The following is a 14,383-nucleotide window of genomic DNA, read 5'->3' as shown; positions in this document are numbered from 1 at the left end:
CTGCCACCTCCCAGCTGTGTGGCTGAACAAGTTGTGTGGACTCTGTCCTCGAACATGCCTCATCAGCAAGAGGTTGGTGATACAGTTGCCGACCTCACAGAGCTGCCTGAGAATTAACTGAGCTTGTATATATGGGAAGTACTCCAGACACTGCCTGTTACATAATAAATGCTTAATAAAAATTGGCAGCGTTTATTGTTTTCTATAAGTAGGGGCGCCAGGACCAACGATCATCAGCTGCCCAAGTGCCAAAAAATTATGCTTCCGAAATCTCTTGATGTTGATTCCACTTAAAGAGCCATCGAGCTGCCCTGTGTGTGCCATTCACAACAGAAGCCCTCCTCTCCTTTTGAGAGGCAGTGCTTATTTTTTATAACAAGGTAGACAGAATGAGTGTGAATTAAAACAGGTTCATAGGTTCAAGGCAGGGAAACTGAAGAAGACTCAATGTGAAGACCTTTATTTTCTGGACAAGTTAGAAGATGAGAAGGAGAGAAAGTCTGAATGTCCGAGATCAGAGGAAAGTGTGACAAAGCAAGCTGCTGCACAGGAATCCTGCCGACATCCGTCCCCTCGTGGACACTGCCTCTCCCCACTCTCCCAGGGCTTCAGCTTGGGCACGAAAAGCCAGCTTGCTTCCACACAGGGTGAGCGATCAGAGTCATTTTGTTACTCTACTTCCAAAATGGAAAACTCAAAAGCTAATGCATCGAGGACCCCAGAGCAAACCATCTAGTCAGCAATACCAAGGCCTGATAGTTTTATACGAATGTGGAATGCACCAGACATATAATTAGGAAATAGCTTTTGCATTCTGGAAGAATCTGGTCCCTTTGCAGAGGTTGTTCGTTTCTGGAAGTTCTGAGATTTTATTGTATCCTTAGGGTGATCAACTCCGTTTCCTTAATGTGTGCAATTGCAGACATCCGTTTGTTGGGGCAGACGAGCTAACCTGTCACTGGGTGATGGATGTTTTCCTATTGCTCTGCTGAGGAGCATTAAGTTAAGCCTTCACTCCAGCGCCACAGATAGCTGAGACAACAGATGGCCTTCTTTGCAATTCCGAGGGACTGCTGCAGTAGGAGTTTCAGAAGAGTGGCTTCTATTTGTTGATGGCTTAAAATAGACTTGGCAAATAAAGAACTATTATTGTTATGTATGCCAGAGAGCACAGTGGCTGATGAAGGTGGAGCAGGAGGAGAGGAGGCAAAACTCGGTCCAGTTGCCTTCCTGACCTTGCAGGATGCAGTAAATTTAGGCTACTGGGTAGACGGAGGAAGCCAGAGTGGTTCTGAAGTCAAGTTCTATCTCTAATACTTGCAGGTGCTGAATATCCTTTCTGGGGCCACAAAAGTCATCTGAAGCACAACTGGAAGACAGACGATGCAAATCCGTTTTCAAGAATTATTGGTATGTTTCAGTGCATATTAATTCCGTTCATTAAAAATACTTATAATCAAACCCTGGAACCTATGAACTTTTAAAAAATGACAGTGTGGAGGTATATGAACAAGCTTAATATCATTTATCCTGTTTTCTGGGATTTCTATGACCAAGGGAAATCTTTAAAGTCTCTTGAAGCAAACAAAATTGCTGTCCCGTCAATATGTGTGTGTTCCGTCTCGGACCATTGGTGAGACACCAACATTCACGACAATAAGAAGGATTCTACTTCACATAAGACTAGACTATTTGATAAACTCCTGCAATTATTAGCAGTGTGCTGACTACTGAAAATCGTCATTGTTCAGAACTATCAATCCCACGAGAAAAAAAAATCAAAAGCCCAGTTGGAAGATTACAATTGACACTGCATGGTAAAAACCTTGCTGCTGTCTCAACACTGCAATTTAGGGGCTTCTCAGATGGAACGCTGCAGGATGGCCCAAAGCAAAATGCACCCACTGATGGAATGGGATTTGGTGTTTGTAGTGGTCTCACAAAAGACAGTGAAACTACATGGTTACATGTATTAGACGCTAAAGAGATCGCTTCTAATATAAATGCTATCACATGCGGGCAGAGTATCTGCTACTTCTAGGTGCAAGAAATGCAGACTCTGTAATATCTGCAGATTGTCCAGGCACACCAGCCCCACTCAGGTGGCAGAGGATTATTCTACACTCTGCTCGCAGATCAAGGATGCAAAGTGTAAATGCTTTCAGCAGATGCTTTGACTCTTGAAGGTGTATGTCGTTCATGCTTCTTTAAAAGAAATTGCCAAAACTGGTGCCCTAGTTCAAATCATCTGGCATTTGGATCTCGGTTACTTTTTTCATATGACAGTAAAACCAAGAGTTGGGTCATAAAAAGACAGGCCAGTGCAAGGCGGTTGGCAGTTTATGCAACAGAAGTTTAATTCACTTAACATGAACGCGAGGTGAGGATGATGATTTGTAGATGATACGGAGGAACAACAACTCCATGTGTGCTATCTCAGTAACTGGCGGAATGACACTTCACAGTATTTTCCAACAAAGACTTAAGCCTTCAAATCCCAGCATCCTCACAGCAGTGATGCTGCTGGAAGGATATGGTGAGTGTGCTCTTTAATTTTACGCATAGAAGGTGGTAGGTACCCTGATAGGCGCCGGGGATACACAAAACCTCCTAGAGCCAGGGTCCCCTACAGTTATTCCCATTAATACAGCCTGAGGGTAGAGAACAGCCATATATCTCCCCCACCTAATCTCCAAAGCATTTGAGTTTCATAAGAGGAAACCATGGTCATTTCGTCTAGATTTAGTTACTGCATTCACTCAGTTGAAATCTCGAGATGCACCTTTTGCTCTAACCGGGAAACTGGAAAGATTTAAATATCTAACTAAACAAAATGTATCAGTTAAGGTTTTTTGGTTGCAATCAACAGAAAGAAATTCTGAGCTGAGAAAGGAATTTAATAGAAAGATTTGGGGAAGTTCAATGGACAGAAGAAACATGTAAGCCAGGACTCAGAAAGGGCATGAACCAGGGCAGTGTCGGGGACCCAAACAGCAGGAAGGAGTGGAGCATGTGGGCAGGACATCTTCAGCAGGATGGATTTTTTTATCCGACACTTTAATACTTACAGATAAAGCTGAAAAGGGAGATGTTCTCTGAACACTGTAGACTAAGTTACAGGGGTTTTTTAAAAATCGTAGTTGTTTACTGTTTTTTGTTTTCTAGAAGTTGTGATGTGAGGTCACCGTGATTCAGTTCTTCACGCTAATACTTCATTAATGATGGCTGTCAGCCCCATACTTGATGTGAACTGAGGGCTGGTGGAAACAGTGTTCTCCAGGAACATTCTAATAGACGAGATGTGAAAACAGGGTCTTAGCCTCAATCTCTGTTAAAACATGAATTCAAGGTTAGAGTCTTGAAAAAAAAAACAAACTATAATCACAGTTACTTATTTGCAGCCTGGAGCTTCCTTCTGAGATGTCTTCCTGCCTAGTTCATAGCCCGCATCCATGTGGTAGAGTCCCTGGGCGTGCTCTTTAGTGCTCCCTGACCCCTGGAAGTCCAGACTTACAGGGTCTTTGGGAGAGCCCAGTGTATAGTAATCCTCTTCCCTACTAAGTGGGAACCAATTGAGATCCTGTAGTCAGCAAATGAAGGCAGAAAGCACCTCCTTGTTCAATGATAAAATTGATTTTGGAGACTGTGGCTTGAGTCGGGGGTGGGGACAGGGACAAGGATAAGCTCTCAGTGTTGAACACAGAAGTCACAGACATACTCAGTCCCAGTTCCAGGCAGCAGCTAATCATGTCAGGTTTCTCCATTATTCGGGGGACTGTCCCCTGTAAAGTTACACCAAGAAGGAACAAAGGAGAATGTATACTGCTTAAAGGCAGCTTGTTCCAAAGAGGAAGGTAGGAGGAGAGCCATTTCTACTTCCAAACTCATCAATCAGGTAAGTCACAGCACTGCTCCCGGGGAGGAGTTACTGAGAAGGTGGGGAACAATCTATCGATGGGCATCCCCAGGTAGAGATGAAATGTTGTCTCCTTCAAGACCTTAGAGCACAAAGTCTAGAGAGAGACCAGTCACCTTCTCCTGTCTGCCTAAGGGTGACTTCTGAGTTCTAGTTTTCTTCTTGAGGACACACCTCTTCTGGTCTACATGTAATGGTGTACTTTTTTTTTTTAATCAGGCTCATTTTATTTACAATCTTAAAACAGGAATATTGCAAATATAGGTACATTTGTTCATATATATATATATATATATATATATATATATATATATATATATCAAATGAAAAGGAATGATTTTGCAAAATTTCAGTTCTTTTGCTAAACAATCCATCAGACAGGTTGACTCATGTAGTGGTTTTAATGGTGACTTAGCTGGAGGGAAACATCATCTGTCTTTCTGGTTATATCTAGTATATCTTTAGTGGTACTCTTAATGTACAACTTTTGTCCTAGAGATATATAAGCTAGAGTAAGAATGGTGTTTTGTTTTGTAGTTTTTAAAATGTTTCCTGTTGCATGGGTATCTAATAGACATATTTCCTACTTCACCAGTTTTTCTACATTAATTTGTGTACCTCAGTTCAATTCCCAACTAGTCTACTTGCATTATCTGCTTACAAACAGTTCTTTGATATTTTTATATTTTATTATATAGCTTTTTAAAAATGACTTTATTTAGACATAATCGACATAGTAAACTGCACATATTTAAGGTGGACGATTAGATCAGTTTTGACAACTGTGTACACTGTGAAACCATCACCCCAATCATGACAGTGAACATGAGTCAAAGGACACAGAATCAACACTCATCGTGTCTCTTTGTAGTCCCCCTCTTCTGCTATTCAGACCCACCCTCCTCAGTGATCACTGATCTGCTTTCTACCACTATAGACATGTTTACATCACACTCTTGTTGTTTAGCTTCTTTCACTCTGCATAATTATTTCGAGATTCATCCATGCTGGTTTTTGTATATCTTTAGTTCATTCCTTTACACTGCTGATTAATATTCCATGGAATGGATATACCACAGTTTGTTTACCTGTTTACCTACAGAGGGAAATCTGGCTATCACAAATAAAGCTGCTATGAACATTTGTGTATAGATCTTTGTATGGACATATGCTTTCCCTTCTCTTCAGTAAATACCTAGGAGTGGAATAAGCAGACAATATGGTAGATTTAAGTTTAACTTTTTAAGTAATTGCCAAACTATTTTCCAAAGTGGTTGGTTATGCCATTTTATATTCTCACAATCAATGTATGAGGGCTCCACATTGGTTGGGTTTTCTTTATGTTTCTCGTGCTTGAAGTTCATTAGGATTCTCAGATCTGTGAAGTTTTAGATGTCATCAAATTTGAACATTTTTCCAGTCATTTCTTCAAAGATTTTTTTCTGTCTCACCCTCCTCTCATTTAGGGACTCTGATTACATATATGCTAGGCTGCTAAAAGTTGTCTCACAGCCTCTGAAGGTCATCATTTAAAAAAAAATTCTTTTTTCATTTCGTGTTTCATCTTGAATTGATTCTATTATTATGTTTTCAAGCTCATTAATATTTTCTTCTGCAATGTCTAATCTTCTATTAATTCCATCCAGTGTGATTTTTATCTCAGATGTTGTAGTTTTTAGCTCTCGTGTTTGATTTTTTTTTTTTTTTTTTGCATTTGTTTTTCATATGTTCTATATCTGTATTTTGGGGGCTTTCAGAATATAGTTATGATACTCTTTTAATGTCTTTGCTAATTCTAACATCTGTGTCAGTTCTGTGTAGGTTTGAACTGACTGATTAGTCTCCTCATTATAGGTCATATTTTCCTGCTTTTTAGAATGCCTGTTACTCTTTTATTGGATGCCAGACATTGTGAATTTTACCTCGTTGGCTCCTGAATATTTTTGTATACCTATAAATATTCTTGAGCTTTGTTCTGGTATGCAGTTAAGTTTCTTTGAAACATTTTGATCTTTTTGGGTCTTGCTTTTTAAGACTTGTTAGCCTGGACCAGAGCAGCATTTAATCTTGGTAATGTGTCCCTCAGTACTGAGGCAAGACCCTTCAACTACTCTACCCAATATCCCATGAATTACGAGGTTTTTCAGTCTGGCTGGTGGGAACAGCCTCTATTTCTGGTGCTTCATGAGTACTGAATACTTTTTCTTTAGTGCTTTCTCCAATTTGGACAGTTTTCTCATATACATAAACTGATCAATACTCTGATACACACTCAAAGGGAACTCTCTGCTGATCTCCAGAGTGCTTCTCTATGCAGCTCTTTCCTCTGACCCAGATACTCTATCATGCAACTCAAGCTGCCTTGGCAGTTGCTTGAGGAATAAGGTAAACTTGATCCCTATTATTCTATCTTGGCTACAAGCAGAAGTCAAAAATTTATTTTTAAATTATTTCAAACACACAGAAAATGTTTAAGACATGTACAGAGAACTCCCATATTCTCTTTACCCAGATTTCCCAATTATTAATATTTTACCACATTTGTTCCACTTCTCTCTCTCTCTCTCTCTATATATATATATATATAATATAATTATAGTTTTATCATTATTCTTTTTTAAACCATTTAAGCAGGAATTACAGACCTGATGATTCATCACTCTCACTTCCTCCAGGGTATATTTTTCCGAAACAAAGACAGTCTCCTACACAACCACAGCACAACCAAAATCAGAAAACAATGCCCATACAACACTGCTGTCCAGTTCACAGAACACTCTCAAGCTTTTCCAACTATCCCAACAATGTCTCTTTTGTTCTGGTGCAGCAGACAAATCAGGATCATGCATGGCATTAAATTGTCATGGATTTCCAATGTCACCCTATCTGGAATAGTTTTTAGTCTTTCCATCTTTCCATTCTGTAGTTATTCCTCTACCTGAGTTTGTCTGATGACTTCTCTTGTCCAGACTTGGGCCATGTGTTCTTTGCAGGAATGCTATGATACTGTGCTTTTCTTGGGACATCACATCAAGAGACACATGAGGTCAGTCTGTTCCACTGAGGTTACTATTCACTAGGTCAAACTGATGTTTACCAAGTGTATTCATCACAAAGTCACCATTTTCCCTCTTGTAACTGATGAGAATTCTGTAGGAAGGTATTTTGACACTGTACCAATATTTAGTTCCTAATCAAACCTCCACGCACCAGCCTTGACATCTATGGATGACTCATATCAAATCCCACAGAACCTGGTCTTAACACGTAGCAATTCATTTTGTTTTCCAAAGGCATCAGCTGTCCTGACAGAAGATCAGCTGTTCTAGCAGTAACAGTTCTAATCGCTGTCGAAGACCAATATCAAAAGAAAAACCATACCTTAAAGAAGCAGTTCCACTCACTTAACAATCCATCTATCTAACCATCAATTCATGTATCATCCATTCATTGAATAAGTATTGATAGCACTTTTACATGGTGCCAGGCTGTGGAGATTAAAAAAAAAAAAAAAAAAACCCAAAAAACAAAAACAAAAAAACAGAAGACACAGTGCTTGTACCTAATAGGCTCCTGGTTTTAGCAGGGAAAGACAATGTCAACAAATAATTACAAGTCAATGTGATTATAATACAACAATGTATTATAATGCAGGTAGGTATAAACTATATGGAGTACTGAAAGAAAATAAATGTTATTAGCGTATGAGATGTTTCCTGGAGAGGTAATAATGGATTGGGTCCTTTAAGGTGAGCAGGAGCTTGGGAGATATTTGCTGAGAGTGGAAATAAGTAGACTGCTCCAGTTAGAAGCAACAGCATGTGATAATGGATGATATAAAAGCATAGGGTACAAAGACTATAGAAGGAATTCACTGGAGGAGGGGAAGGGGGTGAGGGGAGGGAGATTGGTGGCGGGTGGAAAAATAGAGGTGGGGCCAGCTTGGTATGGGGCCAAATTGTTTTGATCATGTTAAGGAGTCTGGATTTTTTACTCACCAGGGGTTCCCACTAAAAGTGCAGATTCCTGGACCCCATCCCAAAGTTATTTAAATTAGAATCTCTGAGGAAGGTCTGCGAATCTGTATTTTAACAAACACCTCGAGTTTCAGGATCACTGCTAGAAGTCAAAGGGTGCTACTGAACATCTTAAAACAGAGTGAAATCATCAGCTTTGTGTTTTAGGAAGATCATTCTGGGACTCATGGAGGATGTCTTGAAAAGGGGAGCGGGTAGAAACAAACACCTGTGGCAGTAGACACAGCTCTCTCTCAGTTATTTCCAAAATACAGATTGCCAAGCCCTGTCTTTCCTGGGGATGATCTTAGCTGAATTTAAGGAATTTGTGGAGGAGATATGATCCAAGCTGCCAGCATTGTCTCATGCCTCTGAATTGGTCAAGGCTAAAAGGATAATCCAGACACAAAGATGCTCCACAGTGGATTGTTAGATTACGCTGGCCAGCAGGACTTGCCAAGTGTCTCATTATGGAACAATGTTTGTTACTCCACATTCAACAGCAGGAGTTGCGGCGGATATGGTTGATTGGCATTTAACATCTCTTCCACTCTTCTTCCGGCGTAGTCGGCTTTCAAACTTTTTTTTTAAACTCATTCCACAGAAAGAAAAAAACTTCCATGGCAATCCAGTATACACATGCGTGTGTGTTGCACAAAACAGAAATTACCCTAAGCTGACGCCCTCTGAAATTTTTATTCTGCTCTATTTTATTTCTTTCAGTGCTTTCATGATTCACTAAGGATGAGTCCTGATCCCCAGTGTGAAAGCCGTTGCTGTAATGTGCTTTCCTGTCCAACAGAGGCTGGAAAGTGAAAGACTGCGTTTTCCCACCTACTTCAGCTAAAGCTCCAGTTGTTTTCAGCTCTGCAAACCCAATGCCCTCACATTGCTTTTGCTACTTCTGCTGGCAGGTAAGTCATGGAGGGGTTTGGTCTTTCTTGGCAATGCCAGCAGAGGTTTTGCCACTAGCATAGGTGCCTTTTTTAAGAAGAAAAGCAAGGGGTATCCATTTTTGCTGGTGGAGTTTACATCAGGCATAAAATGGTTCGGGAACTTGCAGCATTCATGGCTTTTTAAGCATGGCACCTCCTTAATCAGGACAGCTTGTGACTGCAGTGGTTTCAAGGTTAGGCAGGGACAATGTGGTGCTGAAGGCTGAGGAGTCCTGATCCTAGAGGGGTAGGTGCTGCTTGGGTGCCCGGTACTGGGGTGTGGCTAGGGAGAGCGGAGGGAGGTCACCAAAAGGTCCCCCTAGGGACTGCTTTGTCTGCCCTTCCAATGACACTACCTGCCACTTAAGGACCTACAGTAAATCTCTACTTGCCTGAATTACCTAGAGAGGAGTCTTTTCTCTGTCTCAGAGCCCTGGACACACAGTAATCAGTCCTGCTGAAGTACTAATGAGATATTAAGTCATGGGGGCTCAGAACTTGCCTAAGTCTTCAGCTGTCAAACTTACTCTGGGTCCAAACACAAAAATGAATGAAGGACAACTACATCTAAAACACCAGCAGCCAATCAGAAACATAAAGTTGCATAAAAACAGCAAAACACACAAGATTATAGTTCGGTCTATAAAAAGTTTAGAAAACAGTCAAATTAAACCATATTGCTTAGAGATCCACATTTAAGGAATAGATTCATTTAAAAAAAAAAAAGGTGTTTATCAAAAAAGTCAGAATGGTAAGCAGGCGATCCATAAGGGTAGTGGAGATACTTCTGAGGTGCTGGCTATGTTCTATTTTTTTACCTAAATGGTGATTTCACAGTGTTTGGCTTATATACTTTTCTGTATGTGCATTACATTTTACATTCTCTCACACACAGAAAGGATGAAAATTTGCAACAATAAACAAAAATTTAAATTGGGATTCACACAGTTTATGATCACCCAGTCCATCTACTCATCTGATGCTTGAAGCTCCCTACAACTTTTCTGTCCTCTGTTTGACCCCTTCTGAAGAGCTGGAGTTGCATGGTTGTCACTCATGAGAGCAGTAACACACCCAGGCAGATAACAGGCGAGCCTCCTAGGTTTATTGCCATGGAACTGTGGTTGTCCATCCTCTTCCCTCAATTTCCAACAGACAGGCCACTGAAGACCATCTTTAAAGACCTCAAAAGGATCAGCGAATCTAACACTGAAACTTAGCACCGTCAGGACGTAGCCTCCCTCCCTTCCTCTGACCCTTGGGTAATAATATAGCTTCCTTTTTTCAATAGAGGGGTATCCATTTGCTTTTTTTTTTTTTTTTTTTTTTTTTTACTATTACTTACAAGAGCCAAGACAGCAACGATCAATACTATAGCAGAAAAAGAGACACTTAACACATGAGTTACCTTGAAGTGTGAGCTGCTCTTTCTTTTAAATGGGCTGCTAAGTTTGGGCAGGGCGACTGGGAGAGCAGAAGTGAGGGGGTGAGACAGAAAGAAAACTCCACCCTCTCTGTAGCCTCATTTCATATTTTCCGACTTTACAGGATGATCTGTTGAGTTGAGTAGGCAAGAGACAAGTGGCCTGAATCTAAATGACCATCCAGTGAAGGAAAAGTCACAACACAAAGGTTTCCACTTCTCCAGTCCTCAAAGAGAGAGACTGTTTGTGGGGTGGGAGGGCACGAATGCTGTCAGGATTAAATGTCAATGCTTGAAATCTTTTCAATCAAAAGGTGCCATGGGGGCTTCAAATAATACACTTGGTTTACAAGTTCAACTTTTTGTTTTGAAAGAAACACAGCCTCTGCAGGAAAACTTCTCCAAAAGCTTTTCACTTTTTCCTGGGGCTTCATAATACTCAGAAGATTTTTCAGCTGATTTGATTTTCCCAAATAAATGGGCATGATACTCAAGGATATTGTCTTTTGTTTGTCTAGTAAATATTTGCTGAATGAATTACAACGAAGCAGATGAAAAAAAATATGAAAGAATAAATCACTATGATGAATTAGGTGGTTCTTTTTTGATATATACAGAAGTTACACATTTTCATGAGAACGATTTCTGAGAATTATGGGTAGTGATTCTATTATGACAAAAGACAAATAAGTAGAGCTGCCTCTCTACTCCAGGCAGGGAAAGGAAAGTTGAAATGTAAAGCAATTATCTGGATAATTCAGACAAAAAACCAACTATTGAGGGAAAGGAGGCCCTCTTTTTCCTGGCCCCAGTTCATTTGAGCCATCCAATAACACGACCCACTGGAGTGGAATTTGGCATTAAAGAGGCTTGTCTTGGCTCATGTCCAGTGGGGTTTAGTTACTGAATTCTTTAAAGGACATTGTTTAAACATGGTCTCCCATGTAACTGGGTTCTAAGGCATGAGCTGCAAGAACCTTGACACCGCCACGTGACTCCAGGGTATTATTCCATTGGATCAAATTATCCGGAAAATCACTCACATTCCAGTTCACCTTTCTGGGTTAGACAAAAGCAAAGTGTATTGCCCAGGATTTGCGCCACAATAATTACATGTGAATATCTGAAAGCTTTGCCTGAAGTGTGTTAATAAATATGATCCCAGTTCCTAGATGGTGTAGATAGAAGCAGATGGGCCAAAGGTGACAGTTATTTGGTAATTCCTCACTCACTACCCTTGCCTGCCACTTTCTTGGTTCCTCTGAATGCACGCTGGATTACTGAAAGAATTGTGTTGATTTAATGAATGGTAGAAATTACGACATTTAAGTTGCCCACCATTCCAATCTTCTTTCATGGCTCTAACTGAACACTTGTTTACCAATGGGGGAAAAACACAAGGATGTCTTGCAGAGAGTAACCGTGTTGTAGAAATAGCAACTGTGGCTTTTTGCTTTCTTTAGTTGGCTGGCCATGCCTGAGGAAGGTTTTTTGTAAGATGACCTGGGGTTGGGCATTCTGCCCATGCGCACACCTGGCAGACTGGAGCCTCCTATCCTTGGGAACTTGGATACATGCTGAGTTCCCATTTTCTTTGACTGCAAAACAGACAAGGACCAGCTGGTTAGTGCTGACACAGCTCACACTACTGGCGGGAACACTACTTAAGTGTTCTGCGTTTGCTCATTATTTATCAATGGGGAGACATTTCTCCGGAGAAAAGCATGTCCTTTGTCTTCTGACGGAAAGATCGTTCTTCCAATGGGGGATGATCTAGAAAGCAAAAACTGGTAATTCATTTCCCATGTGTAGGCCCCATGTGTAACTCCCCATGTGTAAGTTTTCATTTTAAAAGTTCGAGTTCAAATAAAAGAAATGGATTGTGGCCCTAGAAATCCCAGATACTTAACTTTTCCTGGTAGCAATATGATTTTTAACAGCTGAATATGCCATCTCTCTTTTGAGCAGGTTGCTTTTGCCACCAGTTTGAAGTACAGATCACTGTTACAAGCACTATTAATTACTTGAAGATAACTTCACACTGGAAATAATTTTTAACATCCTCAGCCTCGAGGGAACAAATAACGCAGGGCTGGGTTTAGTGTGTTCACGTAGGCAGAGCGCTTTCCTGTCGGGCTACATGGACTTTGCAGGAGCCCGCAGGCCCCGGGAGACAGAAAAGTGGAAAATCAGACACTTAGCTAATAAAGTGTAGAGAAAGGGCTCTTCTGATTTTCCAGCATTATGTGGGATGACATTAAAAAAAGTAATAAAGGGATTTTTTATACCTTTACCTAAAAGTGAAAGCTCCCAGGCTCTCCTTCGTCTCCTCTTTGCCTTCTCTCCCTCCCCTTCTGTGTCTCTGATTCTTTTTGGTCTTGTTAGATGGAATATGGGCGTCTCTTTTCTCTTTGAATTATTTAAGTTACTCCAGTTAACACTGGATTCATATTCATCCGAAGAAGCTTATTTTTGCTTAAGTTTTCCAACCATGAAACTTGCAGAGCATAATGGAAGTGTAAGTGATACTTAGCTATTGTCCTGGAACTAGACCCCATTACAATTATATGTAAGAGATATTTAAAAATAACTGTAAAACAGGATGGATATTTATGCTCTTCTAAGATGAATAGACTTATTTATAGGTGGAGAGACATTCCATAAGATAAGCTAAAATTAATCATATTGCTGAAGTTTTCAAAGAGGTCAGAGTCCAAATTAAATATAGAAGGGCAAACCGGTTTCTTCCTTTTGCGTATTTTAATGAAGACTAGAGAGGCTGGGGAAATATTTATATTCTTTTATTCATATTTTCAGGATTGCCTCATGTCTCGATTTTTTTTTTTTCCAAATCTCTCATTTAAGTGAGGGTACTTCAAAGTGAATATGGGTATTCTCAACTCCTCATATCTTAAAAAAGAAAAAAAAAGAAGAATTAATGGGGCTGGAAATTTAAAAACAACAGATGTACTAAAAGTGTGATTACGGCCATGAGTAAGACATACGGGGGAGTTCCACCACTTTATGGAGCTTTGGTTGAGGGCTGATTGTATCACAGAGAAACTGGAGCCCCGGAGCCTCACTAAGACCATCTCTAGGAAATGACTGCTGATTTCCCTAGGAGTGCAGTAGATAAGGAGTGTTTCTCCCTAAACATAGCTCTCTAACTGCTTTGTGGTTAACAAGACGCCCCGCTAAGAATTGTGGGTAGCTCATTTAAGGATGAATATTGAGATATGTGCTGTGTGGTGAGGGAGGAAATCGTGCTCCCGAGGAAATTGTGCTTCCATTACTCTGATGGAATTTAAAGGTAGAGGGGGATCGGCTCTTCCACTCTGGGGCAGACCTGGAGAAGTGACCTGAACTCCAGAATCCAAGGTCAGAAAGAGGCTTCCAACAGTACCACTTGTGCTGAATCAGTGACATTGCTTCCATTCTGGCCCCAGGATTTTTTTTTTTTTTTTTGCCCTCCACAGAGCTACATAGTTCAGTCATGACGCCTTGAGCGAGCAAACGTCTTCAGACAGTGGCTGAGATAAGAAAAAACCAGGCGAGGCCGAGTCTCAGGCACAATGGTGTGCATGCTGATATCACTGAGTTATGAACTATTTCTTTTTAATCCAGTTTCAAAAGATGACTTCCTCCATATGCAATTAATTCTACATATAACTACAAGGAACTGCATATTTCCGAACAGTTGTGTCATCAGTATGAATGTTTAAACAATCTCTGTGGTCTCTTTCCCACAAACTGATTTAACGTGTATATAAAGAGGCTTTTGGGATGAGCATTTTACATTTGCTTCTCAAACTTCAGCGTCTGTTTTCAGTAAATATTGAGGATGAAGCTTCCCCCATTCATTCCTGGAGCACCGGCCAATTGCAACTCAGGAATGCAGTTCTTGGGCTTTTCATGAATAAAATTCTCCGTTTGTGAACCTAGGCTTTCTCAGGCCACATGAACAGGACCTCACGAGAATAGATGTGGGACAGACAGTTGGTTGAGCTGGCCATACACAGATTATCCTAATTAATATCAAAACAGTGGGGGCCACACAGACCTAGGTTCAAATCCTGGCTCCATCCTACAGACA

General features: G+C 40.5%; 1 protein-coding gene and 1 non-coding gene across 7 annotated transcripts in view; both read right to left on the bottom strand.

Moving 5' to 3' along the window:
• Positions 1-210: 210 nt before the first annotated feature.
• Positions 211-344, bottom strand: LOC116667885. The gene has a single exon (XR_004324938.1). It is a non-coding gene; the product is annotated as a U11 spliceosomal RNA (small nuclear RNA).
• Positions 345-2,339: 1,995 nt separating this feature from the next.
• MSRB3 (methionine sulfoxide reductase B3) overlaps positions 2,340-14,383 on the bottom strand; it is a 258,819-nt gene continuing 246,775 nt past the window's right edge. For 4 of the 6 annotated variants that reach the window (XM_032493343.1, XM_032493346.1, XM_032493342.1 and 1 more), the window contains one exon: positions 2,340-3,328. In XM_032493343.1, coding sequence (XP_032349234.1) covers positions 3,200-3,328 — 129 coding nt within the window. In that variant the 3' untranslated portion in view covers positions 2,340-3,199. The remainder of the gene's footprint in view (positions 3,329-14,383) is intronic. The other 2 variants (XM_032493341.1, XM_032493340.1) reach the window with 2 other exon arrangements.

This window comes from Camelus ferus, chromosome 12, assembly GCF_009834535.1.
Source record: "Camelus ferus isolate YT-003-E chromosome 12, BCGSAC_Cfer_1.0, whole genome shotgun sequence".
In the NCBI taxonomy this organism is placed as follows: Eukaryota; Metazoa; Chordata; class Mammalia; order Artiodactyla; family Camelidae; genus Camelus; species Camelus ferus.
Note: the sequence above shows the minus strand (reverse complement) of the source record. Positions and strands in the feature narration are given on the sequence as shown.